The sequence below is a fragment of the Penicillium longicatenatum genome (assembly GCF_028827895.1).
Source record: "Penicillium longicatenatum strain IBT 33135 chromosome Unknown contig_2_segment0_segment0, whole genome shotgun sequence".
Classification (NCBI taxonomy): Eukaryota; Fungi; Ascomycota; class Eurotiomycetes; order Eurotiales; family Aspergillaceae; genus Penicillium; species Penicillium longicatenatum.
In genome coordinates this window covers 3,405,227-3,430,417 of record NW_026643120.1, presented here as the reverse complement: position 1 = coordinate 3,430,417, position 25,191 = coordinate 3,405,227, and the positions used below count along the sequence as shown (strand labels likewise).

Below are 25,191 nucleotides of genomic sequence, written 5' to 3'. Positions count from 1 at the left end.
ATTCGGGGAAGCCGTCGATCTTTCCGGAACCCTTTTTAGTCATCCCGTTCAATTCTCTTCCCTGCGTCATTTCCACAACCAACTATTCTATACCTGCAACTCATCTGCGCTATGCCACCTCAAAAACATGTCGCAGAGGTGCCTCGGAGCATCCTGCCTCGTCTCACATGGAACAGCTCGTCGTCCAGACCAACCGTAACATCCTATCACCACCCCGCGCTCGCGACCAGGCAGCGCCAGAGACATCTTCAGGGCTGGAGTCCCCTCAACCAACAAATCCATTGTATAACTTCGTCCCAGGCTTCAAGGGCCTATTCGACATCTATTCGAGACTCTCGCTTTGCTTCTACCGTTGTGCGGCAAACTTCTGCTCCAGTTGCAACACGCCCGTCACCAGAATCACTCGGCAGTCCCATTCGTCATAATGGAGTCTACGTCGCAGCATTCAAGCCTGCTCAGCGCGCCTTCCATGCGACACCCATCCGCCCCCGTGATCACCATTTCGATACCTTGAAGTTTGTGAAGCGGCTACAGGCCGAGGGATTCAGTGAGGAGCAGGCTGTGGCCATGATGCGCGTTTTGAACGATATCATTCAGGAGTCCATCCAAAACCTGACAAGAACTATGGTGCTTCGAGAAGGTTAGTGACTCTTGACGTTCTCTTATGGCTTTCCCATTTTAATACTAGCTTGGTAGATTCGGAGAGATCGACCTACACTCAAAAGGTCGACTTCGCCAAATTGCGCTCTGAACTGGTGAACGCGGATTCCACAGAGGCCCAGCTCACCCGCTCATCTCACGAGAAAATCTCCGCCGATCTGGCCAAGCTGAATTCGCGCCTGCGGGATGAAATTGGTCGAACACAAGCATCCGTCCGTCTAGATCTGAATCTCGAGAAGGGCCGGATTCGCGAGGAGGCCAACGGCCAGGAGATGCGGATCAAGGAGACCGAAACACGTATTGAGCAAGAGGTGGCGGGTTTACGGGAACGTGTTGAAGCTGTCAAGTTCTCCACTCTGCAGTGGCTTATGTATGAACCCCGAACGCCTTTATCTGCGCATGGATTAATGCTAACTTCTACAGGGGTGTCTGCACCGGTACTGCTGCTCTGATTCTTGGTGCATGGCGTCTATTTATGTAAAATCTTCTCATTTTGAATGTGCATGGCTGCGGAGCGTTTCTTTTTGCTGGCTTATAACTAAACGAGACCATGTCTCCGGCATCCGGTTTTTTTTTTTTGTCTTGTACAGATCTCTCACCTCGTCAGGCTATCTATAAGTCAGCGACCCTCTTTTTATTCCTTGGTTAGATATGGACTGTAATGTGGTTATTAAACCCGAGAATAAAACTCGAATCAACACAAAGTTTGTAACTGTTCATGGTGATAAAACCGTCTAACCCGGTACTTTGTGCAAAATCATTAAGCCGCCTTGCTTGGTTAAATTACATGTTTGAAGTGTATCAAGTGACTTGCCCTTCTATCTTATTTTTTAAAATTATTCCTTGGTCCAGTCAAAAGAAATCAACTCAAGGTACTTGATCTAATGTTGGACCCAAGACCGTTTGATTTGACTGCTTCCAAGGTTGTTTTTATCCATGAAACAATGCAATTGTGCCCGGGACCTTAAGACTATCCGGTTACTCAGGAGCCAACTATACAGTCTAGTCCATGTTTCCTTCCCGGTGCCACCGGGATAATCATAATAAAGCGATCCTGAGTCGTCATGGCTTTGGATATGATACGATCTTGTTAAGCTACAGTCTTAAATAAAGATAATGCCGAAAAGGCTGCCCGGAACTCCGATGGAGCCCCCTTATCTTCAGGGGTAAACGCGGCCTCTGCATGATCTACTAGTGCTGCATGTTGCAGAACTCCGGCTTCAGTCTCCACTTCCCAGGAAACAGTGCATTTGTCTCCTCAATGTAATAAACCGGGCTAGACTAGTGTGCCTGCCCCTCATTCTCAAGAGTTCCCCCCATTGTCGGAACCTACTTATGCGTGGCTTGCGGTGTATTTTCTTTTTTTTATTCAAATCAAAATTTTCCGCTCTTGAAAGCAGAGCTTGCATTGTCTTCTTATCAGCTTATTAGATATTGGTAGAGCTCAAGGATCTACGAGCATCGTCGGTATAGTCACCAAACAAACGGCCCCGGAACCTTCAAAAGAGAGCAAGCAGTAAATGAAGTTTGCAATGACAATGTGGACGTTGCTTTCATCTTCACTGCTTCTGCTGGGACAGATTCCACGGGTAGCATCTTCTCCCAGTCTGGTTCGAGTTGCGCAACGCTCTTCCCTAGACACTTCTAATGCCACGAGCTTGCAAGAAGTGTTTCAGGTATACCAACCGGTGTCATTCACCTCTCACGGCGCCAGTGGCTGCGATATTGATGTGTTATTGATGGATTATGAGTTTGGCGAAAGCTACGGCGTACCATATGTTGGTAAGATCAACATCACAACTGTTATCTCTCATGACTTGAGTCTAATTTTCGAATTCTCAGGAAGCTATACACCTCCAAGCTGTAAATTTGACACTGTCCGCATAAACATGACTGTCACTTCTCGTGGCACGCAATACGACCGGTTGGCTCTCATGTACCTGGGAGACGCAGAGGTGTTTCGGACCTCAACCGCTGAACCAACTTCCACTGGAATTGTGTGGACCTACATTAAGGAAATGTCTCAGTACAATGCTTTGTGGCAAGAGCCTCAAAAACTGATTTTTGACCTTGGAAACATCATTACTGATGTTTACACTGGTCCATACAATGTGACTCTGACGGCGCATTTCTCGGACGAGAACAATGCTAGAACCGCCGACATAATTCTTCCACTTTCGGCCAAGAAGTCGTCCTCCAATTCATCCAGCTCCTTCACAGTGCCAACTGATAATACGACTGTCTCTTACAAAATCCCTGCAGCAGCATCTCGGGCCGTTGTCTCAATTTCTGCGTGTGGGCAGTCTGAGGAAGAATTCTGGTGGTCCAATGTCTTCACCGAGGATTCAGAGGATTTTGAGGATACCGCAGGTGAATTTTACGGATACTCGCCATTCCGAGAAATCCAGCTCTACATTGATGGAACCCTTGCGGGGGTTGTTTGGCCTTTTCCCATTATTTTCACCGGAGGTGTAGCACCGGGATTCTGGCATCCCATTGTTGGCATCGATGCTTTTGACCTTCGGCAACCAGAAATTGACATTTCCCCGTTTTTGCCTCTGGTTCAAGATGGCCAAGAGCATGCATTTGAGATCAGGGTCACCGGTCTCAATGTCTCCAGTGAGGGCATTGCCACGCTTGCAAATACCGTGAACTCATACTGGGTGGTTACCGGGAACATTTTTCTCTATACCGAGCACAGAAACGCTTCAGCTCTGGCCACTAGAGACACCATCACCCCCTACGTGGAAGCGCCCGAGCCGAAGTTCACGATAACCCGAAGCCTTACGCAAAATAATAGTTTATCCTACTCGGTGGTTGCAGAGAGAACATTCAAGTCCACGTCCTCCAAGTATGCTTGGTCACAGACCCTCTCTTATTATAACTACGGATACGTCAACCAAGCTGGGTTTGGTCAGGTCAACAGACAACTCACTTCAGGCAAAAACACTATCGCTGAACTTGGTGAGAATTCGAGCTCTAACGAAACCACCTTCAACTATCCTCTTCTGGTCAACGCAACCTATAGTCTCACATCCACCTCAGAGACCATTGATTCCTGGATGAAGCGTGGCCTAGAGATCGTGTCTACTGGTGGCCCAGGTATATCTACGTATACTATGGTGTCTGGGCCCTCACGGCTTTATACAACTCAGTCTGGGAAAGCATACTACGGGGCATTCTCGGGAGAAGGCACAACCTCTACCGGCAGTACACTAGATGAGTTCCAGAGCACGGTAAATGGGGTGGATTATTCAAGAACTGTTCGGGCCAGTGGAGGCAGTGTCGTTTATGACAGTCAGCCTATTAGTGGAGAGAAATCCTCATCTCACCATGCGGGTACTCTAGGAAGAGGCAGCGTGAGGAGCATGCTAGGTAGGGGGCCGGGCAGCCTCGCGGCTTAATTTCTTGCGAAATATAATAGCTTATGTCATTTTCTTCTATCTTCAATGCTAGAGGACGTTTGAGTTCTTCATCATGGACTGTGCACTCCTAGTCATTCTTGTGGTACTACAATGGACCTAACTATAAGAGTGGGCCAATGACGTTGTCAAGTGGAGATGATCTATCTTATCTCCACGTGACTATATACGATAAGCTGATATGATGGTTCGCGCATTCGATGGCGCGCTTTTTTCCAATCCTCTCTCTTGCGCAAACAGCAAACTTCGAGCTTAGGCAGAAGTATACGATGGTTGTGGCTGTAGAAGATGTTTTCATTTCTGGTATGATTGATCAGGCATTTTGGATTCCGTAACAAAGTCGTTTCATTAACATGTTCTCGATCTAGATCCCGTCCCCAGGTCACTGCTCGCCGCTCTTGAGCAAACCGATATCCTCGATGATGACCAGCCCCTCGCCAAGCGTCGTAAGGTCGCCAAGTCTAATTTCTCCAGCTTAACTCAGACATTGAGTGTTTCTTCGACTGGAATACCATTGGGCTATATCCCATTAGCTCGGTTAGCACTGCGCATGGTGAGTGTTGAGTGGCACCCGTACCTAACCAGAAAGTGGCCAACAGCTTACCACTCCTCTTCAGTCATTCATCGGCGACTCCAAATCAAACAATGATGGCTTTCAAGGCTCACTAGAATATCCTCGCCGTCTCCCTGTTCTCCTCGGAGTTGTACCTATTCATCCGATTGATAGCAATCCAGTCTCGACCTCGGACCAAGCCTCGCTCAATCATGACTCCTACACCCTTGAACTGAAAAAGGTCGGCGCAGAAAAAACAGAAGGGGAAAACATTCTACAACACACTTTCGACGATTCACGACTACGTGACTTGTTCCAACAGCTCGACCTTGCAAGTAGACTATCTTCCGCGGATAAATACTCCAATGGTCCTCCAACTGCTTGCTACCAAGCCATCTTATCTCGACCCGAAAATAATTGCTTTTCTTTGGAAGTGACTGTACTCTGGAAAGATTCCCTGGACATCCCGGATTTAACACATCTTCGCGACCCAGTCTTGCATGTCTTTGGAAAATATGCCTTGCAAGAAGTTTTCGACCCTCCAGTGGGACTCTACGCAAAACGACTACTTCGTGAAAGGTTACTTGGCTCTTCTCAGACCTGGTCCCCTCGACAATTTTATGACAGTGTTCATGTTCCGCAAAACACTGAAAGAACATCAGCAGACATTAAATGTCCAGATCTAGTTTGTGAGCTGTTTCCCTTCCAGAGAAGAGCTGTCCGATGGCTTCTGCGGAGAGAAGGTATGAAGCTCCAGTCTGATGGAAGTCCAACTCCCATCAGCAGGACCTCCGCGGGTGCACTCCCAGCATCGTTTCAGCAGATGAAAGACGCGGATGGACGGGTCTGCTATTTTAGCCATCTATTTATGATAATAACTACGGATCTCTCAAGATGGGGAGACGATGCAGCAGATCACATAAAAGGTGGAATCCTCGCAGAGGAGATGGGGCTAGGCAAAACTGTCGAGATCATTGCGCTCATTAGCTTGAATCGACGCCCTATACAGCTAAAGCTTGATCCTGATGGTTTGAGAGCATCTGGAGCCACATTGATCATCACTCCGCCTGCAATTCTCGAGCAATGGAAACAAGAGTTTCAAAGGCATGCTCCAGAGCTACGAGTGCATCACTATACAGGGATAAAGCGTGGTCAGGAAAGATCAGATGATTTGATCATCGAAGAACTTGCCGAATTTGATGTTGTTCTAACCACGTATAACGTGATTTCTCGGGAAGTGCATTACACCAATACGGCCCCGAAGCGAAGCCTACGCCACGAGAAGCGATTTGAAGCTCGTAAAACACCGTTGGTACGGATCTCATGGTGGCGGGTTTGCCTTGACGAAGCCCAGATGATCGAGAGTGGAGTCAGTAATGCAGCCAAGGTGGCACGCTTGATACCTAGAGTCAATGCGTGGGCTGTCACGGGCACGCCGCTTCGACGTAACATCGATGATCTTTTCGGACTCCTGTTGTTCCTTCGATATTACCCATTCTGTCACTCGAATCCATTGTGGACTCGGTTGTATTCCAAGTTTGGGTCCGTATTAGTGCACATCATTCAGAAGATCGCCCTTCGGCACACCAAAGATTGTGTTCGGGATGAACTTCGCTTGCCGCAACAGAAGAGAATTGTCATCACCACCCCATTCACGGCTATCGAAGAGCAACATTATGGTCAGCTCTTCGAGGAAATGTGTGAACAATGCGGTCTCGACGCGACAGGCGCACCGCTCCGCAGTGACTGGAATCCCGAAGACCCCAGCATTATTGAACGAATGCGTTCTTGGCTCACTCGACTCCGCCAGACATGCCTTCATCCTGAAGTTAGTGGCAGCAACCGTAGGGCTTTGGGTGCGGGAAGTGGGCCACTGCGCACCGTTGATGAGGTTCTTGAGGTCATGATTGAGAATACTGACACATCAATCCGCGCTGAAGAGCGAGCCCTCCTCCTGTCGCAGCTCCGCAGGGGGCAGTTTTTGGAGAATGCTAAGCGTCGGAAAGAGGCTCTGTCTCTTTGGCAGGCAGCTTTGGAGCATTCTACCACACTGGTTGAGGATAGCAGATCACAATTGCGTCTGCAGAAAGAACTTTTAAGAGAAGCTCTGGAGGATGGCTCGAAGGATCCGTCAAAGGAGATGAGCGATGATGAAAACGAAGAAGCAGACAAAAATAGTCGTATTGGTCAATGTCGACTGAAGTTGCGCGCTGCTCTCGAGGTGCAGCATATTGCTGTCTTTTTCACTGCAAATGCGTACTTCCAGATCAAAAGTGACCCTGGTCTTACCCAGCCCGAGTCTGAGGAATTCAAGGCGCTTGAGAAGAAAGAAGAGGAAGCGTACGAGGCTGCCAAAATCATTCGCAAGGAGATGTTAACCGATATCTCGCAAAAGGTTGAGCGATACATGCGAATGATCAAGGAGAAAACACACAAGAGGCAGTTTGTTCAAATTCCAAAGATGAAACCTCATCTGTACAACAGGGGGCTTGAGTCTTACCGACTACTCAACAATTTTGAAGACCTGTGCACCGCTTTGAATAAGCATGCGGAGCAATACATTGAATGGCGAGAGGTTATGATCAAACTTGTTTCGCAGTCACTCATTGACCAAGAAGAAGATGCAGAGCTTGAAGGCAACGAGTATGAGCGGTCGACCAAACATCAAGATGAGATGTACGTTTATATGGAAGCTCTACGAACAGCCTACGCAGATCGCCATGATGCTCTCACCGGTCAAAAGAACATCCTCATCTCCCACGAGGTGAAGGCTGGCATCATTCAAGCACAAAAGGATGAAGGGCCCTCTCCGAAACTGTTTCTTTCTATCATGAATACTCGCAGCGAAATCATGCCGGACTCCCACCTGGGATCACTTCGTGGCATTATCAGTGAACTACGCAGCCTAGTGACCTCGCTTGATTGGCAGGCGACTGGAGGAAGCTCGCGGGCTCGTGCTGAGCTTGAGGTGGTTGTCGAGGTTCTGAAAAATGCCGGGCAGATGATTGCCGAGCAACTTAAAGTGTCGGCCAACTTAGAGCGGGAAGTTGAAATGTTTCGTGATACTATGAACAACAGGCTGGAGTACTATCGACACTTGCAGCAGATTTCGGATACGGTTGCACCCTACGATGAAGAAAACGCCGGAAAGCCCATGAACGAGGATCTTTTTGCTTCTAAGTTAAAGCAAGAAGAAAATCTGGAAAGTAAAATATCTTCCCTGAGGTCCAAGAGGCGATATCTCATCCATCTTCGAGATGAGTCCGGCTCAGAAGACTCTAGTAGAATTTGCATCATCTGTCAATCGAGCTTTGAAGTTGGTACGTCTCGTTCTTTATCAGCTTATGAAATCTTTTCCGTCTATCGAGGCTGACTCTCCTAGGCGTTTTAACCGTTTGTGGCCACAAATACTGCACGGATTGTCTGCGACTATGGTGGCGTCAGCATCGAACCTGCCCTATGTGCAAAAGGCCATTGAAATACAATGACTTTCATCAGATTACCTACAAGCCACAGGAACTGGTTGCCCAAGAGGAAGAGTCAGCCATCAAATTCGATCATGAGCGACATTCAAAAAATGCGATCTACAGTGATATCAATTCTGGTCTTTTAAATGAGATTAAAAACATCGACCTCAATGGTTCATTCGGTACCAAAATCGACACTCTTGCACGCCATCTCATATGGCTACGGGAGTATGACCCTGGAGCCAAATCGATTATCTTTTCTCAGTACAAGAACTTCTTGGAGGTTTTACAAAGAGCTCTTCATCGCTTCAAGATCGTCAGCAGCAGCGTCGATTATCCGGGTGGTATCGAGAGCTTCAAAAAGGATCCTGCTGTATTTTTACCCTGCTTTAAACGCCATTTTTCGCCATTCATGCTGACAATTTCTCGCAGGTCGAATGCTTCCTGTTGCATGGGAAAGCTCAGTCATCAGGGTTGACATTGATTAATGCTACCCATGTGTTCTTGTGCGAACCGCTAATCAACACTGCGATTGAACTTCAGGCCATTGCTCGAGTACATCGAATCGGTCAACACCGGCCCACTACCGTTTGGATGTATCTTGTTTCCGGTACTGTGGAGGAGTCTATATATGAATTATCTGTTGCGCGTCGACTAGCCCATATCATCGAGAAGGAGAAACAGGAGAAGAACGCTCGCTCGACAATTGCTGAAGATTTTGATGAATCATTGATCAATGATCTGACGGAAACGGCCATTGACTCTGCTAATTCCATGGAAATCCAAGATGCAGGTCTAACAAACTTGATGACCAGTGGTGCATCAGGTGGAGAGATGGTCAAAAAAGATGATCTGTGGCAGTGTCTCTTTGGAAACGCTGTATCGAAAGCAGATGATAATGGTCATTCGGCTGAGGCTGAGAGGGAAGTTGGCAGATTTTTGCGAGGTGAAGCTGCGGATCAAAGAAGAGACGACGCTCATCTATGACCAAGAACGAAGTTTCATTATGAAATCTTTGCGCTGAACATACGTGGCGTTTCTCTTTGGTCATGAATAAATGAGGGTCGAAGGATGACTACTGGCGGTGTTATGAGGTAGATGATTCAAACTCGCCGAACATGTATAGTTCCAGGTCCCAATATGTAGTACATAGTCCCTAGCCCGCTTATCTCATTTATACTCTCTATCTGCTAGTAATCCAAGTCTTGACGGACTCGGCAGATAGCAATAATGCCACATTATCTAGGACGTGGTGTTTTTCCACGAGCTTCGTGACCGGAACTTCGGAAATTATGTATGAACACGTCAACAGTGCTGTCACCAATGCCACCCCTGCAAATTGCTCCATAGGTCAAAAGCAATATACAAACATACACTCTTTATGCCTGTTCATAAGTACTACCCCTCTTTCCCACAAAGAAATATAACCATGGCCTTTTTCCGTTTCCACGCGGAGAATGCAATATATCAGTCATATTGTCCCATAAAATCAACCAAATGGCGCGCAAAAAGTCCAAAAGGTCCGAAGTTGAGAAGAAAAGCTGGTCTCTCAACCCCGATCTACACCACGACGTTTGCGAAATCCTCTCGGAGGCGAACCTGCGCCATTTCAAGTTCCACCCAAAAGATGACCCCGATGCCTGCGAAAGAGAATACGACACAAATATCATGGGCCGGTTTGCGTGTAAATCAAGCACATGTCCTTCAAATGGCTGGTCGAGCAAAAAGATAGCAATCACCATCCGACTCTACCCCGGGTCACGATACAACGCTAGGGTTTATCATCAGCGTTGCAAGCGCTGTGAGGCTCTCAGCCGTCCAAAGGTGGATGGCTCCTACGCAGAACGAGTTGCCTATCGGATCAAGGTTTGGAGTGGAATAAAGGTGCAGGCGCCTTTTTACTTGAAGAAAGAGAGCAAGGTTCCACATAACAGCAGATTATGTGAGGGTTGTAAAGATGGGCATTGCAGAGAACTCGATGGCTAGTTCCTTTTATCAAGACTGACGTATGCAGGTGTCTGAGCTTATCAATACACTCTGAGGTTTAAAGGCTTACCGATATCATAATATTCAGGTATTTTGGAGTCATTTCATAGTAAAGCCTGATGATACGACCTCCAGGGCTACTCCCCCGTCCGGGGCGACAATGTAGACTGACGGCCATAGTGGAGGTTGGGTGATGAAAAGAATAACTAAAGTTGACTATTGAAAGTACGAAGACTGTTTGCTATATTTTGAAATCGATATTGACACTACAAGAGGCTGATTGACAAGCTGGGTGATGGTGCCTGGAATATCGGGCCATCAGGGGCATTATTCATCACCCTGACTAATCCTCACCCCCCACGCGTAAGTATCCCCAGAGCAAGGTCAACTGACGTGCGTATGGTTGCCTGTGGAAAGTTCCGGAAAAGCAGTATTAGTGGGATTCATATGTTCACTTGCCCGTCAATGCCAACTTCTCCCATATCATAATATTCATTTCCTCACCATGACTGACGCTCAGAGCCCCGAGGCTCGCGAGTTGAGTCTGATAGGCAAAGTGGAATTCCGAATCGCCATGGCAGATACTGATGAGAAGCTTCAATCACTACTTCATACATATCTGCCTCCATTGCTGTTGAAGTTATCATCGGACAGCGTGGCGGTTCGCAACAAGGTCATTTCCGTCTGCCAGCATGTCAACACTCGAGTGAAAGCCCCCACTATTCAACTTCCGGTCGCAGCACTGTTGAAACAATTTAAAGAGCAAAAGTCTCAACTGGTTCGGCATTTTGATCTGATCTATGCGCAGCAAGGAATCGACCGACTGGTTTCTGATGCGAGAGTCGAGATCCTCCTGCCCTTGCTACAAGGGATTGCGGAGATCGGAACATCAGTCACCCAGGGCGCCATTGTGTTCAACCTTGTCCTGCGGTTATTGCCTCTTTTCAAATTACCAGCCAAGGGATCCGATGAGGACCAAAAACTGAAACAGCGCCTGAATCTTTCCGACAAAGACTCCCAATTCCTGTCCTTCTGGCTGGGGAAGCTCCTTATTCTCTCTCCTGCGGTCCCAGAGGCTCCGACATGCCCTGGGTTGTCTCCAGAGGAGTATACCTTTCTGAATAAGGGCGTCCCTGCTGAAGAAACATGGAATCCTGCTGCTCCCGGAGGTTTGAATCTGACCGAGACTAAAGTTATCGCTCTTCGGTTCCTTGGAAGCGGAGTATTTGCCAATTCCCAACGATTTTTACCCTCATTGATCGCTTCTGCGGACGCAAACTCCCGCCTCGCTGACCTGGGCGACGAGACTCTGAAGCGATTCGCTATCGATCTTGAAGATCCATCAATTGTTCAGCAATTATATGACCTGTATTTTGGTGCACAGGGAGCCCCCCCCGCACGCCCTCCACTCCAGGCGAAAGCGTTGGTTTTCCTAGGGAAGTCGATCAAGGCGACCGAGAATACCCAAAGGATTTACAAGCTTATCGAGGATGGACTCCTTTCGGACGCCGCAAGGTCCGCTCAGGGACTTCAGGCGTCGAAGTTAAGAACTCAGATCTTCACATTTACCACATGGGTTGTCCGCATGGGCTCCCCAACGGATCTCAAACAGATAGCACCCAAACTAATCGCCGGTTTAAGGGATTTCATTCAATCCCAGAATTGGCCAAGCCCGGGTGCGAGTGGACAGAAGTTACCTGCTACGGATTTGAGCCTCCGAGGCCTTGCCTATGAAAGCATCGGCATTCTGGTTCCCAAGGTTGACTTTCAAATTCAAAGTGAAACGGCTGAGAACTTCGAATTCGATTTGGTCCGATGGCTTTTTACTTCGCTCAGTGCCGACGATTCGAGTCCACAAATATTCGTTAGCATTGACCAGGCACTAGGGAGCATTCTGAATTCCTCCTTGAACAGCCATGATCACGACTTTCAGAATCAACTGCGCCCGTTTCTGGTCCAGCAGATGAGTTTGCATCCAGGGGATGTTCACCCGGAATCCGGGTTCACCGTTGTTCGAGGCGTTCAGTATGCCGCTGTACGGTTTGCGAATCGGTTCTTGCCCTTTAACGATGTGGTGGCCCGTTGGGTTGATCTTATGGCCATTGCAAGAGGCCCCGAAAGACAACAGGAGATCGTGGAGGAGGGCAAGAAAGGTCTTCATCCGTACTGGTTCCGACTACTCAATCCAACTAAGGATGAAAAATGGAGCGCCACTGCCGCTACTCCAAAACGAGACGAGTCCTGGTTCAAGTTTCCAACCTTTTCTGAGGCCACTCGCTTCCTGCTCAACTCAGAAGATCAGGACGACACCTTGGCCTTCCAGGCTTTGTCCACGTCGCAACTGCTAACGGGGCCCTACAAAAATGCATTTGTGCCTGCTATTTCATTCATGCGCAATGCTTTGCTTTGGGAGGCTTTCTCAGCAGCTGGCATTACGACTGATTTGGACGAAGATTGGGACTATAAGCTTGAGGTACAACTCTCCACTAGCGAGGACGCGCGATCTGCTGTTCGAAAGTATATTCGTAACAATGCGAAAGAACCTGTCTTTGCATTTTTGTCTGCTATGCTTGAGGGGCTAGTTAGAGAAGATCTGCCAGGTCTACGTCAATGTGGCGTCCATTTCGTGGAGATTTGCTCTCTGACAAGCAACGATGTTGTTGCAAAGTTGGTTTCCCAGGCGAAATCTTTGACTAAGCCCATCTTTAGCAATAACCAAGATATACAGGAATTGGCAGCCCGCTCGTTCGGCATTCTTGCATCTCATCCTTCCCTTCCTGATGATGAGCTGAAAGGCTTTGTGGCACAACTGGCCAGTACAATCCAGTCGTGGAATACGGCCGTCGGTGAAGCTGCGCTCCGTGTCCGAGGAGCAGTTATAGCATTGTCCTACCTGTTCAGCAGACTTGCCTACCGTGGTCTCCTCAATAAGATCCCCGAGATGCAGGTCAAACAATTTATTGACACAGTATTGGACATTGTCGACGTTTCCCGTGATTCCCTTCTTCAGCGGACTGCAGAGACGTCTCTTGGGCTACTCGGCTTGTCGGGTATTCTGTCGCTGCAATTGCTGCCAGAGGATGGCTGGAAGAAAGTCCAACAGAAGCTCTTCAAGGATGCGAAGTCGGAAAATGATACGCCTATAAGTTCCCTGGGTCTCATTACATTGACTTTCGCTCGTAAATCCCCGGCTTCTCCCCTTCTCGGTGATTATTTAGATTCACTGTACAGTTTGCACGAAATAAAGAGCCCGGAGGTTCAATTTACTGTGGGCGAGGCGCTAAGTAATGTTGCAATTGGGTGGGCTTCCCGGGCCCTGATTCAGGAATTCGATGTGGATGCAGAATTTCCCCAGTCTGATGTACCGCGAACAGTGTTTGCCGATATCTGTGACAAGATAATCACCGACTGTGTGGCGCCCAAGCCATCTCTTCGGAAGGCGTCCGCCATCTGGCTCTTATCGCTCGTCAAAAATTGCGGGCACCTGTCAGAGATGCAGGAGCGCCTACGCAAGTGTCAAGCCACATTTACAAGCCTTCTTGGAAATCGAGATGAGGTTGTACAAGAGACTGGAGCACATGGTCTCAGTCTGGTATACGAGATTGGTGACCAGGCTTTGAAGGATGATCTGGTTTGTGACCTGGTAGACTCATTTACGGCGACAGGCCCCAACCTTCGGGGTGGTAATGTTACCTCAGATACCCAGTTATTTGAGCCCGGTGCTCTGCCAACGGGCGAAGGCTCATCTGTCAACACCTATAAAGACATTATGAACCTGGCCGCCGAGGCGGGCGATCCGACCCTTGTCTATCGATTCATGTCAATGGCCTCAAACAATGCCCTCTGGACAAATCGGGCAGCATTCGGTCGATTCGGGATCAGTACCATCTTCTCTGACTCCAGTGTCAATGGCTACTTGGCACAAAATCCCAAGATTTATCCCAAGCTTTTCCGATACCGCTTTGACCCCAACCCGAATGTACAGCGGTCTATGAACACCATCTGGCAAGCCCTCGTCAAGGATCCTACCGTTGTGATCGACACACACTTTAAACCAATCATGGAGGATCTCCTGAAAAGCATGCTTCAGGGGCGCGAGTGGCGCGTTCGACAAGCAAGCTGTGCCGCCGTGGCTGATCTAATTCAAGGCCGCCGTCCGGAAGTATACGCTGAATATCTCGATGACATCTATAGTAAAGCGTTCAGACTTCTAGATGATATTAAGGAGTCTGTACGAGTTGCTGCCCTAAAGCTTTGCCAGACCATCACTAATTCCGTGATCCGCACGCTTGAGACAAGCGGCACGGAGAAGCGAGCGGGGGCACTACTCAACAGTGCCATCCCTTTCCTCCTTAGTGACAAGGGTCTTGACTCCAGTGTGGAGGACGTGCGAGGATATGCGATTGGTGCACTTGTGCAAATTATCAAGAAAAGCTCTGGCACGCATCTTCACCCCTTTGTCCCTGGCATTCTTGAAAAATTCTTGAGCTCCCTCAGCTCTCTTGAGCCCCAAGCCGTCAACTACGTTCATCTCAATGCCGATAAATATGGGCTTACGGGCCAGGAAATTGACAAGATGCGGCTCTCAAGTATTCGGACATCGCCGATGATGGAAGTCATTGAGCGGTACTTGATTGACCACTTGGATGAAACGAATTTGCAAGAATTGGCTCCTAAACTAGAAGAGGTTCTTCGCTCCGCCGTGGGTCTACCATCTAAAGTGGGCTGCAGCCGGGTTCTGGTCCTGCTGAGCATGAAGGCTCTCCTCTTCCGTCCTTACGCGGATCGATTCATTCAGGTGCTTTGCAAATACGTGGTGGACCGTAACGAGACCGTCAGTGCGTCATACTGTACCTCCCTCGGGTATCTTATGCGACTGGCGTCCGATGAGCGGGTCCTCAAAACCATTGACTACGCCAAGACTCTCTATCTCGAGGCCGAAGATGCCACTACTCGGGCGGTGGCGGCGGAGATTCTTTATTCGTCGTCAAAACTCTCCAACGATCGTTTCATGGCGTTCGCTACGGCTGCACTCCCATTTGTGTTTGTCTGCAAACATGACGCGGACGAGCATGTGAAGGAAGAGTTTGAAAAGACGTGGCAAGACAATGTGGGTGGCTCTCGCGCAGTAGCTTTGTACCTCCGGGAGATCGTCAGCCTCGTATCCGACAACTTGGACTCGGCACGGTGGGCCATCAAGCACACTGCAGCACGTGCCATGGCACAGGCAGTGCTTGCTTTAGAGGTGGAGATTGATCTCCCAACGGCACAATTGGTTTGGCCTGTACTGGAAAAGGCCTTGGCGGGGAAGACTTGGGAGGGGAAAGAAGTGGTTCTGACAGCACTGGTTAAATTTGCCCGTCAAGGCAAAGCGTTATGGATGGACCGGCCGGACCAAGCCGAGCTGATGAAGGTGGGTGAATTAGGCTTTTTTTTTTTTTTTAAAAGTATTATTATCTATGGTTGTCAGACAGGAGGAGAAAAAAGGAAAAAGAAAAGAAAAGAAAAGAAGCTAACGAAAGTTGGGGAGTCAGACCATCGCCATCCGCGAAGCGAAGCGAGCCAACGCCGCATATCGGCCGCATGGATTACGGGCTCTGGGTGAGATTGCCCAAGTCCGCGACGTCGATTTCATGCCCCAGGCCCTTGAGATAGTTATCCCCGTGATTGAGGAATTCAAGGACGGGATGGAGATAGACTCCGGGAATGGGCCAGACTCCAATGACACCCTTGCGGCGTGTGTGCAGTGCCTCCTGCAATGTCTGAACCCCGCTACGGCCGGTTCGGGCGAAGGTCAGTTGCCCTATGGGAACCCCCTAGCGTCGGCCCAGCTAAGCCTAACCACAGTGCTGGGAGGATACATACAACAGGTGATCGGTCCGCTGGACCAGGCCCTGACCCACGGGGGACGACAGGTCGTCAGCACGGTTTACCATGAGCTCCAAGCGTTCTTTCTCCGACTGGATGGGTGGACGGCGCCCGGTGAACAGGTTCTGGCGGGGCCGATGAACGATTTGGCAATTCTGCTCACGCAGGACCGGAACGCAGTTGAAGTGGTCCGCAAGGGTCGTGCAGAAGCCATTCTAGTGTACCTGAAACTGCGACCTGTAGTACGCGATGTGCCGGATTCCTTCGGTGACATGCTCCGGGGGTGGAGGGCCAGCGAACGATCGAATACGGTCCAACGCATCCTCGATGAGGCCCAGGCGCTGGTGTAGATTCCCAACTACACCATTTTTAGGGTGCCATGGGAACTAGGGAACCACTAGCTTAGTTTCCTAGCGATTTGAGATGAGGTGATCAGTTTATTCCATTGGGGAATATGATTTATTTTTGATTATTCCACCTTCCACCCAACCGAAAGATAAAAACCACGTGGATGGTGGATCGACCGTGGATCATACTATTTCTTGGTTCTCTGTAAATTTGTTTTCTTTTTTTTTTTTTTTTTTTCCATCATTTGGACGTCTCATGGTTGGTGTTCGACATCCGAGACCTAAGGATTCGTCCGATGAGCGAGAAAAGTGGGGAACAGCCCGACGGATTCGATCTTTTGCTCCGATAGCATCGCGGGGCCCAGTCAAAAAAGAGAAGGCGAGTGCGAATCATGTTTCTGCACCTCAGAAGCTAGTCGAAACGCCACTCGCTTAACCTTCGGGCATGTCCGTGGCGAGATCAGGAAGCTTTAAATCTGCAGATGATTACCGCTAGACTGGAATCGGAACAAGGGAAAAAAAAAAACCGCCAGAACGTTGGAAAATCCTATGAACCGCCGATCTTCTCAGGGACCACTTTTCTATATATATGTTCCCCATGTTTGCATCTTATCTCAAGATCTTCCCTAGGCAGTTATTGTAGTGACCGAGGGATGGCTCAAGTGATCCAGGGAGGTGTTGGGCATGGTGATCTAGATTCAGTTCCTTCGTATCTTATACCATATCGGATCTATACCAATCAGTTCAGATCGTGATTGGCGGAAGACCGCGTTGTCTGTGAACATTCCTCCGTGAATACCTTCCAATACGACCAATACCACAGTGAAACGGGGAGTTCCCTGATTGCGAGGGGGTCCTCCATCCAGCCTTGAAAGCCTAGACCCGGTAGACCCGCCTAGCCCCATCCACCTCCGTCTTGCTCTGTTTTTTTTCCTCGTTTTTCCTGACTTTCGGGTCTGTTTGGGTGTTTTTCTTTTTCTAATTTGTTTTTAGCCTCATTTTCACTGTTGTTTTTTTCCCCGCGAATCTGTCCCTAGCCCTTGGTCCTCGGATCCGGTATCGTATCTCTTCAGCCAGCCCGTCCAAGATTTCAAATACTTCCTTTGTACCCAAACCTCCACATCCGGAACCACTAGCTTGGTTGTAAGAATAGCTATATAGTTTTTTCTTTATTTTTTGTTCGTTTTTTTCTTCCCACATGGTTGGCACCTGCATGCCATCTTGACTATTTTGGGGATTTTTCTTCCTTTTTCTCTTAATACTTTTTTTTCTGGTTTGTCTCCCCCGGACGAACCGGATCGTGTTTCCCTGGACGCCTTCTTTCCGATCTGTGACCTCTACACCTAGTTCCATTCCCTTCTCTCCCAACCCATTCCCCCTTTCCTTTTCGGTACTTGCAGAGGAGATTCCACAGGTTCCCGCCACCCGTCAAGCCAGATAGGAACAGGGCTGCGCCATACTCCGTGATGCACCAACCCACCCGTTCCTCGTGATGTGAGAACCTACATAACCCTTCGTCCCTCCCCCGGTTCTTTCCCTTTCCCCAGCTTCACTTCATAGCATCTTATTGTTTTCTCCTTCCCTCTTTTACTTTCTCTCTCTTTCTCTCTCTCTTTCTCTTTCTCTCTCTCTTTCTCTTTCTCTCTTATTATTCAATTCTTCAGCGCTGTGAAGCTTCTCCTCAATTGGTTTTCCTTCCCCGCAATTGACGATCATCTCGATTCGTCCAACGTTCCACTCATCTACCACTACCCGTAGGTGTTGCAATCCCGTCTGCTTGTACATTTAAACTTATTGATTCATTGGACTAGGGCACTCAGTCAGCCTTATGACGGTCACCAGCCTGGTGATGCAAAACCGTCGAGGCCATGCCTCCAGCAGACCCCTGCGACTCCCCATAATTGCCCCGAAGGAAGAGATACTTGGGAAACCGGAAAAGAGTTTGGTCGCTCCCCCGCGCATACGTTTACCCCCGCGATCAAGAACTGGTTGTTGGTATGTTTCTACCGCGCTTGGCAAAACAGTACAGCGGCTAACCAATCTGTAGGACATGTCGGGTGAGTCAAATTTGGAATTTCCTCTCCCCCCCCCCCCAAAGTAAAGGAACCATTTTAATTGAGACAATTTGGTCAATCCTACAGAGTCGAAAAGGTAAGGGCGTTTTCTCCAATCTCCGTCAAGAATTATGGCTAACATTCCTTGGCAGTCAAATGTGATGAGGGACATCCACAATGCAATGTAGGCATTCCTCGGCTCGAGCTGCCAAATCCACTAAACTCATGATTCTCCCAGCAATGTACTCGACTCGGCCATATTTGTGACTACCGGCCGCGCCTGGCTTTTCGGGATGACACTCCCCGCATCATGGGCCGAATGGCCGATGTGAAGACAGAAGGGAACCACATCTGGGATCGTAAGTTACCCGCAGCCTGACTCGGCGATCTCCACTAACATGAAACCTAGTTTCCTCCCCAACCCCCAGCGAGGACAATCGATCGGATTACTTTTCCCCGAGGGATTCCCTTCCGCCCTTTGCTCTACTTACCTCCGATGAAGACCGGGAGAGAAAAGCTGAAGCTTCCAGCCCGGGCACGTACCATGTGGTCGTGATTCCAGACAGCTTCTCCACACTGCCGGAATACGCAGATGATCTAATGGAGAAGCCGATAGTCACGAGCACTGAAATCGGTAGCTCCGTGGCGAGTAGTCCCACAGGACACATGTCGAACAACAATACCCATGATCCCAACGTGGTCATCCTGAAGACATTCGAGGATGTGGCCCGGCGTTCTCCCTCGGCCGGCAGAACATCAAGAGTCTCACCAACCTCGGAGATCTCTGATCCTTTTTGTGCTCTCTCCTTATCCCCCATTATTGACTCTCTTCCTTCCCCGGCCATCCTGGAAGACGAGAAATTATCCTTCTTTGATGCATACCTCGACCAAGAAAGTCAGGATAATGTGCTCTTTTCTCATTTTCGTCATGTTGTCTGGAAACAATTGTTCCCACATAATCGTGAACAGGACGACTCATTTGGGCTTGAGAGTAGTGGTATGACACTAAGCGTGGATTTCCTTGAGCGCGAAGCTGCTCTCTTCCCTCCGGTTAGTCCGACTTCTAGTCAATGATCTTTTGGCATACTGATCATCGTTTCCAGCTTTCCCATGCCATCATGGCTGTCTCGGCACTCAGTCTCTCGCACAGTGGCACTGGCCAGAGTGTCGACGCGTTGCAGTACTACCAACAAGCATTTCCTTCGCTCCAGACCAGCCTGCGCAACAGCGAGGATCTCGTTTCCGATGGCCTCTTTCTGACTCACTTTTTACTCTTGATCTACGAGGTAAATAAATCATTTTAGATATTCTATTGCTCGAATGTCATAAATTGACTTTCTTCACAGGTGTCCGCCGCCGAACCCCATGGCTCAAATCTCTGGTCTCATCACATCTCTCGTTTACTTCACATTTCTTTCCTGCGTCGAAATCACTTTGGCCGCGAGCCCCACCCATTCATCATTTGGTGGATCTGCCATATTGACCTGTACGCTCTACTGAGTGGGGCAGGAGATGGCGAATTTGTGCGGGCTATCATTGATCACCAGATACTCCCGGGATCCGAATGTCTCCTCTACCCTTCCGTCGCAGAAGGCTTCAGCGTCATTTATCCCGAAGAACATGACAGCTTGCCTGTCATGATGCGCCTCTATGCCGATACGTTTAGACTGGCCACCCAGCTAGGTTTCCTCGGAGCACAGCTCCGCCGGGAGAAGCAAACCTTGCCCATCGCAGATTTCGACCAGCGCACAAAGGAAGTGCGCGACTTGCGCCAAGCCTTCGGGCGCTTGTGGGAAGCCCCCGACGTCGCTTGGTACCACCAGCATCAAGAAAGCCTTCCTCGGCGATCTCAGGAGATTCTCCAACAGTCTGCCACCCTGTTTCATGTCTGCCATTTGTTCTCCTACAGTAGCATGTGGTCCGGTCAACGGTTAGAGTCGGAGTTCAGCCCCGATGGAGAAATTGACCATCACGCCTCGGAGATTTTGCGGATTGCGGAACAGACGACAAATACTCGCCGTGCTGACCGGCACTTCCTTGTTTTTCCACTCTTCCTTGCCGGTGCCACTGCATCGGCTAGTGGTCTCAAGATGATGGCCATGGAATTGATGACAAGTATGGAGGATGAGGAGGATGGCATGGGTCGGAACGCAGCCACAACCCGCGCTATCTTGCAGACGGTCTACGAGCGACAATTGGAGCGTCTGATGCGCGTTGGGCACACTCTGGATTTGGACTGGGCGGACCTGATGGCCCAGGAAGGGCTACAAATGGTCAATTTTGGTTTTTAGGGCTGGGAACGGGATGTGGGTGAAAGGTTCTTTTGTTTCTGTTTGGGGGTTTTCTTTCTTTGGAACTGGCGCATATCTTGTGGGCATACCTGGTGGGCACTGTACTTGTTGATTCGTATTATTTGCGCTGTATTCTGTCTCTCTATGCATGATTGATGATCGATGTATGTTTATGTATCTAATGTCACTATACGTTTTGGTTTACCCAGTCTTGTTGCGGTTTCGGTTTCTTTACACTTGGATTTCAAAACCTTACATCTTGAAGTTAACATCAATCACACCAGATTAAAGCGTTGTAACTATCACGTTTCCGTCACTTGCATCGGCGTCTCGCCCAACTAGGCGCCTGAAGATTGGGGCCCTTGAACATTCTTTTCTATTATTATCCCTTTGGGGTCGAGACCGAGACCGAGACCGAGACCGATTACGAGGACATTTGGTGATTATTCAACATTGCTTATATCCCAGCCAGCCACAGACACAGGCTCATGCCCAACGCCACCAAATTGGAAGGACAGGGGAACGAGCCAGTGATGATGAATCCCCTTGCTAATATGTGGCAGAGTCCATTTCAAAAGTACGAACCTTGGAGGTAAGCCACGTCATTGTGTATATCATTAAAGTAGATCAGAGTAAGTCATCAAACCAAGATGAGGAATATACATGTTCAGATATTACCTCATTCTACCCGGTCGGGTCTCCCCCAGGGACACATAAACCAATGCGCCAGAAGTAGTCCCGATGTGCGTAGAAGAGCTCCCAGAGACGATATCGGGCTGGTATAAGAGACCAGTCCCAACGAAGAGGATAGAGTGGAGCTGTCGCATCATGGGAGGCACAGTCTGCTGTTCCGACTCGATCTTCCTGCGTTCCTAGGAGAACTTGGTGCCCTGGATCTGTGCCTGACGGTCCCATATGTAAAGGACACGGATCCAAGCGGGTACTAAGAACATCGAGAGGGATGTTGACATCCTGGTACATATCCGATAGAAGGGCAGAGGTGCCTGAGCCAGCAATACATCTGGGATCTTGGTTCCCTTCGCATATTTGAAGATCCTCAATGAAAGGTGGCAGATCTGGTTTTGAAATGAAGATTTCACCGGCATGAGCAGCATAGCCCCATTCTTGGAGCGGGAGAAGGGGAACGGGGTCATTGACGTGTGTCACTCGACGGAATGGTCGGGTCACCCGGTCACTACCCGGAACGTGATGACTTCCTATTTGGAACTGCTTGTCAAGGAAATCCACAAACTCTTGGTTACCAACCATCGGCTCCCCAAATGTCGTAACAGATGGGCTCCACCCAATCAGGTTCATCTCCAACCCTGCCAAAGCGGCCACAGCTCCTCCAAGGGAATGCCCGACTAGGGTTATCTCGTAGTCCGGATACTGCTCACGAGCAGCTCGTAGCTGTGGAAACACTGCAGAGCGGGTGTTCAACCACGATGTCATGAATCCGGCATGTACAGTGCAGTTCTCGCACTTCGGACCCCGGAGCGCGGCACCGGATCCATTTCCGGGTTCGTCGCCCATATCGCCACCTGTATAAGGTACATAGGCCTGAGGGTATACCGAGAGATCGATGATTGTGTTGGTGATCGAGTAGGTTCCCCGGAAGGCCAGGATTATGCGTTTCGCACCGGGTGTGTGGGAGACTGCCATGTACCCACATGAGTCGGATAAGAGAATGCCAGTGTTCCAAGTCTATGGGATGTGAGGATTTCTTTATTCTGGGTTCACACTTTTACTTCTCCCCAAGAAGACTCACAGTAAGTAGCTGTAGGTCTGGGAATTCAGCACAGTGGCTGAGGCACTGGAATGGCTCTTGGACGCCAGTGGTCCCCACACAGTATGCGATGTCTACTAGTCTCGACGACTCCTCGAGGGAGTTGAACAACTCATTTAGGGCAGGTTGTGGTTCATCTGGGGACGATGCAATGCAAACGACCACCCATAGGCAATGTATTAGCGCAAGAACTCTATGGTAGAGCATGTTCTTTGAGTTGAAGAACTCAGGTCTTGTGAACAAATCAAGGTTCGGGTTGGAGAATCCGGGGAGCTGCATGCTTAGGTAAACGATCTGCAGACCCAGGTACCTGATTACGCAATGATCTGGTAGGAGCTAACTAGTTGACTAATAAGAGGCATGGCAAAGTGCTGATTGAGAGGGATAGGTATGTACATGCTTTAAACGGGGGGCATATTATGGTGTTTTTATCTCTTTATTTCTAGGTAGACTGGGGGATCTAGCTATATGAAGCCTAGGTGGACCAAATCACAACGCGGCCATCAACTCCACTCGCTAAAGGTGTGGCGTTAGAATGGGATCTGACAAAGACGTATTAGGGGAGGGAATTCCTTACTACTGAAAGAGCGCACCTGTCCGTTAGCCTCATCATAGGCACGGAGGGTGTTCACAGTGTTTTGGTGGGTCGATTTCAGCTTGGTGTCCACCTGAGACTGGCCTTTGAGATCCATTTGGCGGAACATGTTCAGCGCAGACTCCTCACGAGGACCCGCCCCAGCCCCAGTCGACTTCTCTAGAGAACCAGCAAGCTGCCATCCATTCTCATCGCCTTGGAAGCGGAATGGTTCACAATCCTATATCAAAGATGTTAGTACTCAAATCATCCGCATACATACGGAAAAACTTACGTGACCAGCAGCAAGGATTTCATTCTCGCCATTCCAAATGAGACTGTTCAATGGCAAAAGGCGGGTAGAGATGTTCAGCATAGCTCGAGGTGGCTGTTCCGGTGCGCTGGGGTACACGACCGTGACACTGCTGTCATGTCCAGTGAAAGCAAGAGCGTTTCCACTCGGGGAAAAAGCGACACCCTGGATCCAGCCAGCGGAGTCGTTCAGGTATTCACCACAGATGGTGTTGAAAGGCAGACGCTCACCCCAGGCGCTGGGCTCGGGGCGCTCATCGATACCCTTGATGAAGCTGGAGAAGACTCGAGCATGCGAGTCAGTGGACCCAGCAGCGAGCAAAACCGAGTTTGGGTGCCAGGCCAGGGTGGTAATAGTACTGCGAATGGGCTTCTTTAGGTGCTTCGAAATCCACCAGTCGTTCTCCTCCTCGAAGTAGCAAACAGCGATGACACGGGCTCCGGAACCGACGGCAAATTTTTGTTCGGAGGGAGACCACCTGACGAATGTTGCAGCTCGGTTGATCCGAAGGAGGACCAAAGTAGGCTTCCAGCCAGAAGGAGTCTTCTCCCAAACATAGGCATTGCGATCTACAATACAGGTCAGCTCTCATTACAAGTCCAGTCTACAGATGTGTACAGACCTTGAGAGCAAGTCACAATACGACCACTATTGGGAGCAATGTCCACACTGGTGACAGTCTTCTCATGGCCTTTCAGTTCATCGCTCAATTCAAACTTGTTGCCTGATGTCTGGTACAGCTCCACATTGTTTTCGCGGGCGACGGCAAGGGTTTGGCGGTCGGACGAGAAGGAGTGGTCTGCAATGGGAGCATGAAAAAGGTGGTGAACCTGAGGAGAGGCCATTGTTCAAGAGGTACGACAGGAGGAGCTCTCTACCGTCGATGGGGCAGAAATAGGATACGGATAGATGCGGAGGTAATCAACAGCTGGCGATGACGCCGCGGGGGGGTCCACGGGGGGATTATGTCAAACATCACATGACTGCGTTCGTTTTCTCGCAGTTAGAGATCCACTCTTACAGGCACGTTATTCTCCCATTGAGCTTCATTGTCCCTTAGGCGCAGTCTTCGCCCCTCTCTTTCTTTTTCATGCCAGTATAACATTAGTCAGAAATCATCGTCTACCACTTTACACAAAATGGCTTCGAAGGCGGCTCCTCGAGGTCTGGACGCCAAGACTGTTGGACCTCCCAACCAAACGTGAGCTTGCCCTGTGATCGCGATTGTCATGGCATTTGAAGCTAAAGATTCATAGACTCTACTGCACCAATTTGCCAGACAGGCTCCGCAAATACGATCTGCGATTGTCGCTCTATACCCTATTTTCCACCTACGGTACCATCCTCGACGTCGTAGCCATGAAGACCAGCAAAATGCGTGGTCAGGCTCATATTGTGTTTAAGGATGTTCAAGCCAGCACACAGGCGATGCGCGCTCTCCAGGGATTTGAATTTTTCGGCAAGGAGATGGTGGGTTGCAAGTGCCATGAAATCGCGACGTTTTGTCATGCTAATGGCGAATAGAAAATTGTTTATGGCAAGGGAACTTCGCACGTCATTGGCCGACTGCGTGGCACATACGTTGCGCCCGCCGCAGGAGCCGGACCTAGCGGAGTTTCGACTGACCTTCAAAAGTCTATCTTCAGTGGTCCACCGGGCGCAGTCCCTGCACGACCGACCGAGGTCAATGGAGAGTCGCACGGAACCAAGCGAGCCCGCGAGGAGGAAAGTGATGAAGAGGAAGCTCCAATGGACGAAGACAGCGATGTGCCCATGGAAGCTTCATCTGATGAAGAAGATTAAAGAGTATTCCAGGGGGAAGAGCCCAACTGGGCCCCGGGGGAGCGACCAAAGCTCCCGATGTTCACCA

At 49.4% G+C, this 25,191-nt stretch overlaps 7 protein-coding genes across 7 annotated transcripts; 6 read left to right on the top strand and 1 right to left on the bottom strand.

The window, feature by feature from the left end:
* Positions 1-111: 111 nt before the first annotated feature.
* N7484_003784 (CCDC90 family protein) lies at positions 112-1,141 on the top strand (the record flags this gene model as incomplete). Its single annotated transcript, XM_057114204.1, has 3 exons — positions 112-640; positions 697-1,030; positions 1,084-1,141. 3 exons carry the CDS (start codon positions 112-114, stop codon positions 1,139-1,141), a joined length of 921 nt encoding a protein of 306 aa, XP_056974344.1.
* Positions 1,142-2,198: 1,057 nt separating this feature from the next.
* Positions 2,199-9,089, top strand: N7484_003783 (uncharacterized protein; the record flags this gene model as incomplete). Its single annotated transcript, XM_057114203.1, has 5 exons — positions 2,199-3,762; positions 4,451-4,635; positions 4,700-7,955; positions 8,018-8,475; positions 8,535-9,089. The coding sequence occupies 5 exons, from the start codon at positions 2,199-2,201 to the stop codon at positions 9,087-9,089; spliced, it is 6,018 nt and encodes a 2,005-aa protein (XP_056974343.1).
* A 510-nt stretch (positions 9,090-9,599) lies between these two features.
* N7484_003782 (3CxxC-type zinc finger protein) lies at positions 9,600-10,088 on the top strand (the record flags this gene model as incomplete). The annotated part of the gene is made up of 1 exon (XM_057114202.1): positions 9,600-10,088. The coding sequence occupies one exon, from the start codon at positions 9,600-9,602 to the stop codon at positions 10,086-10,088; it is 489 nt and encodes a 162-aa protein (XP_056974342.1).
* A 505-nt stretch (positions 10,089-10,593) lies between these two features.
* N7484_003781 (ECM29 family proteasome component) lies at positions 10,594-16,306 on the top strand (the record flags this gene model as incomplete). Its single annotated transcript, XM_057114201.1, has 3 exons — positions 10,594-15,501; positions 15,623-15,881; positions 15,936-16,306. 3 exons carry the CDS (start codon positions 10,594-10,596, stop codon positions 16,304-16,306), a joined length of 5,538 nt encoding a protein of 1,845 aa, XP_056974341.1.
* Positions 16,307-18,667: 2,361 nt separating this feature from the next.
* N7484_003780 (uncharacterized protein) lies at positions 18,668-20,648 on the top strand (the record flags this gene model as incomplete). Its single annotated transcript, XM_057114200.1, has 4 exons — positions 18,668-18,716; positions 18,767-19,407; positions 19,461-19,643; positions 19,704-20,648. 4 exons carry the CDS (start codon positions 18,668-18,670, stop codon positions 20,646-20,648), a joined length of 1,818 nt encoding a protein of 605 aa, XP_056974340.1.
* Positions 20,649-21,332: 684 nt separating this feature from the next.
* On the bottom strand, positions 21,333-24,166 carry N7484_003779 (Lipase class 3; the record flags this gene model as incomplete). Its single annotated transcript, XM_057114199.1, has 5 exons — positions 21,333-22,352; positions 22,417-22,707; positions 23,028-23,249; positions 23,304-23,890; positions 23,944-24,166. The coding sequence occupies 5 exons, from the start codon at positions 24,164-24,166 to the stop codon at positions 21,333-21,335; spliced, it is 2,343 nt and encodes a 780-aa protein (XP_056974339.1).
* Positions 24,167-24,460: 294 nt separating this feature from the next.
* On the top strand, positions 24,461-25,124 carry N7484_003778 (U2 snRNP complex subunit MSL1; the record flags this gene model as incomplete). Its single annotated transcript, XM_057114198.1, has 3 exons — positions 24,461-24,522; positions 24,578-24,791; positions 24,846-25,124. 3 exons carry the CDS (start codon positions 24,461-24,463, stop codon positions 25,122-25,124), a joined length of 555 nt encoding a protein of 184 aa, XP_056974338.1.
* Positions 25,125-25,191: the final 67 nt, after the last annotated feature.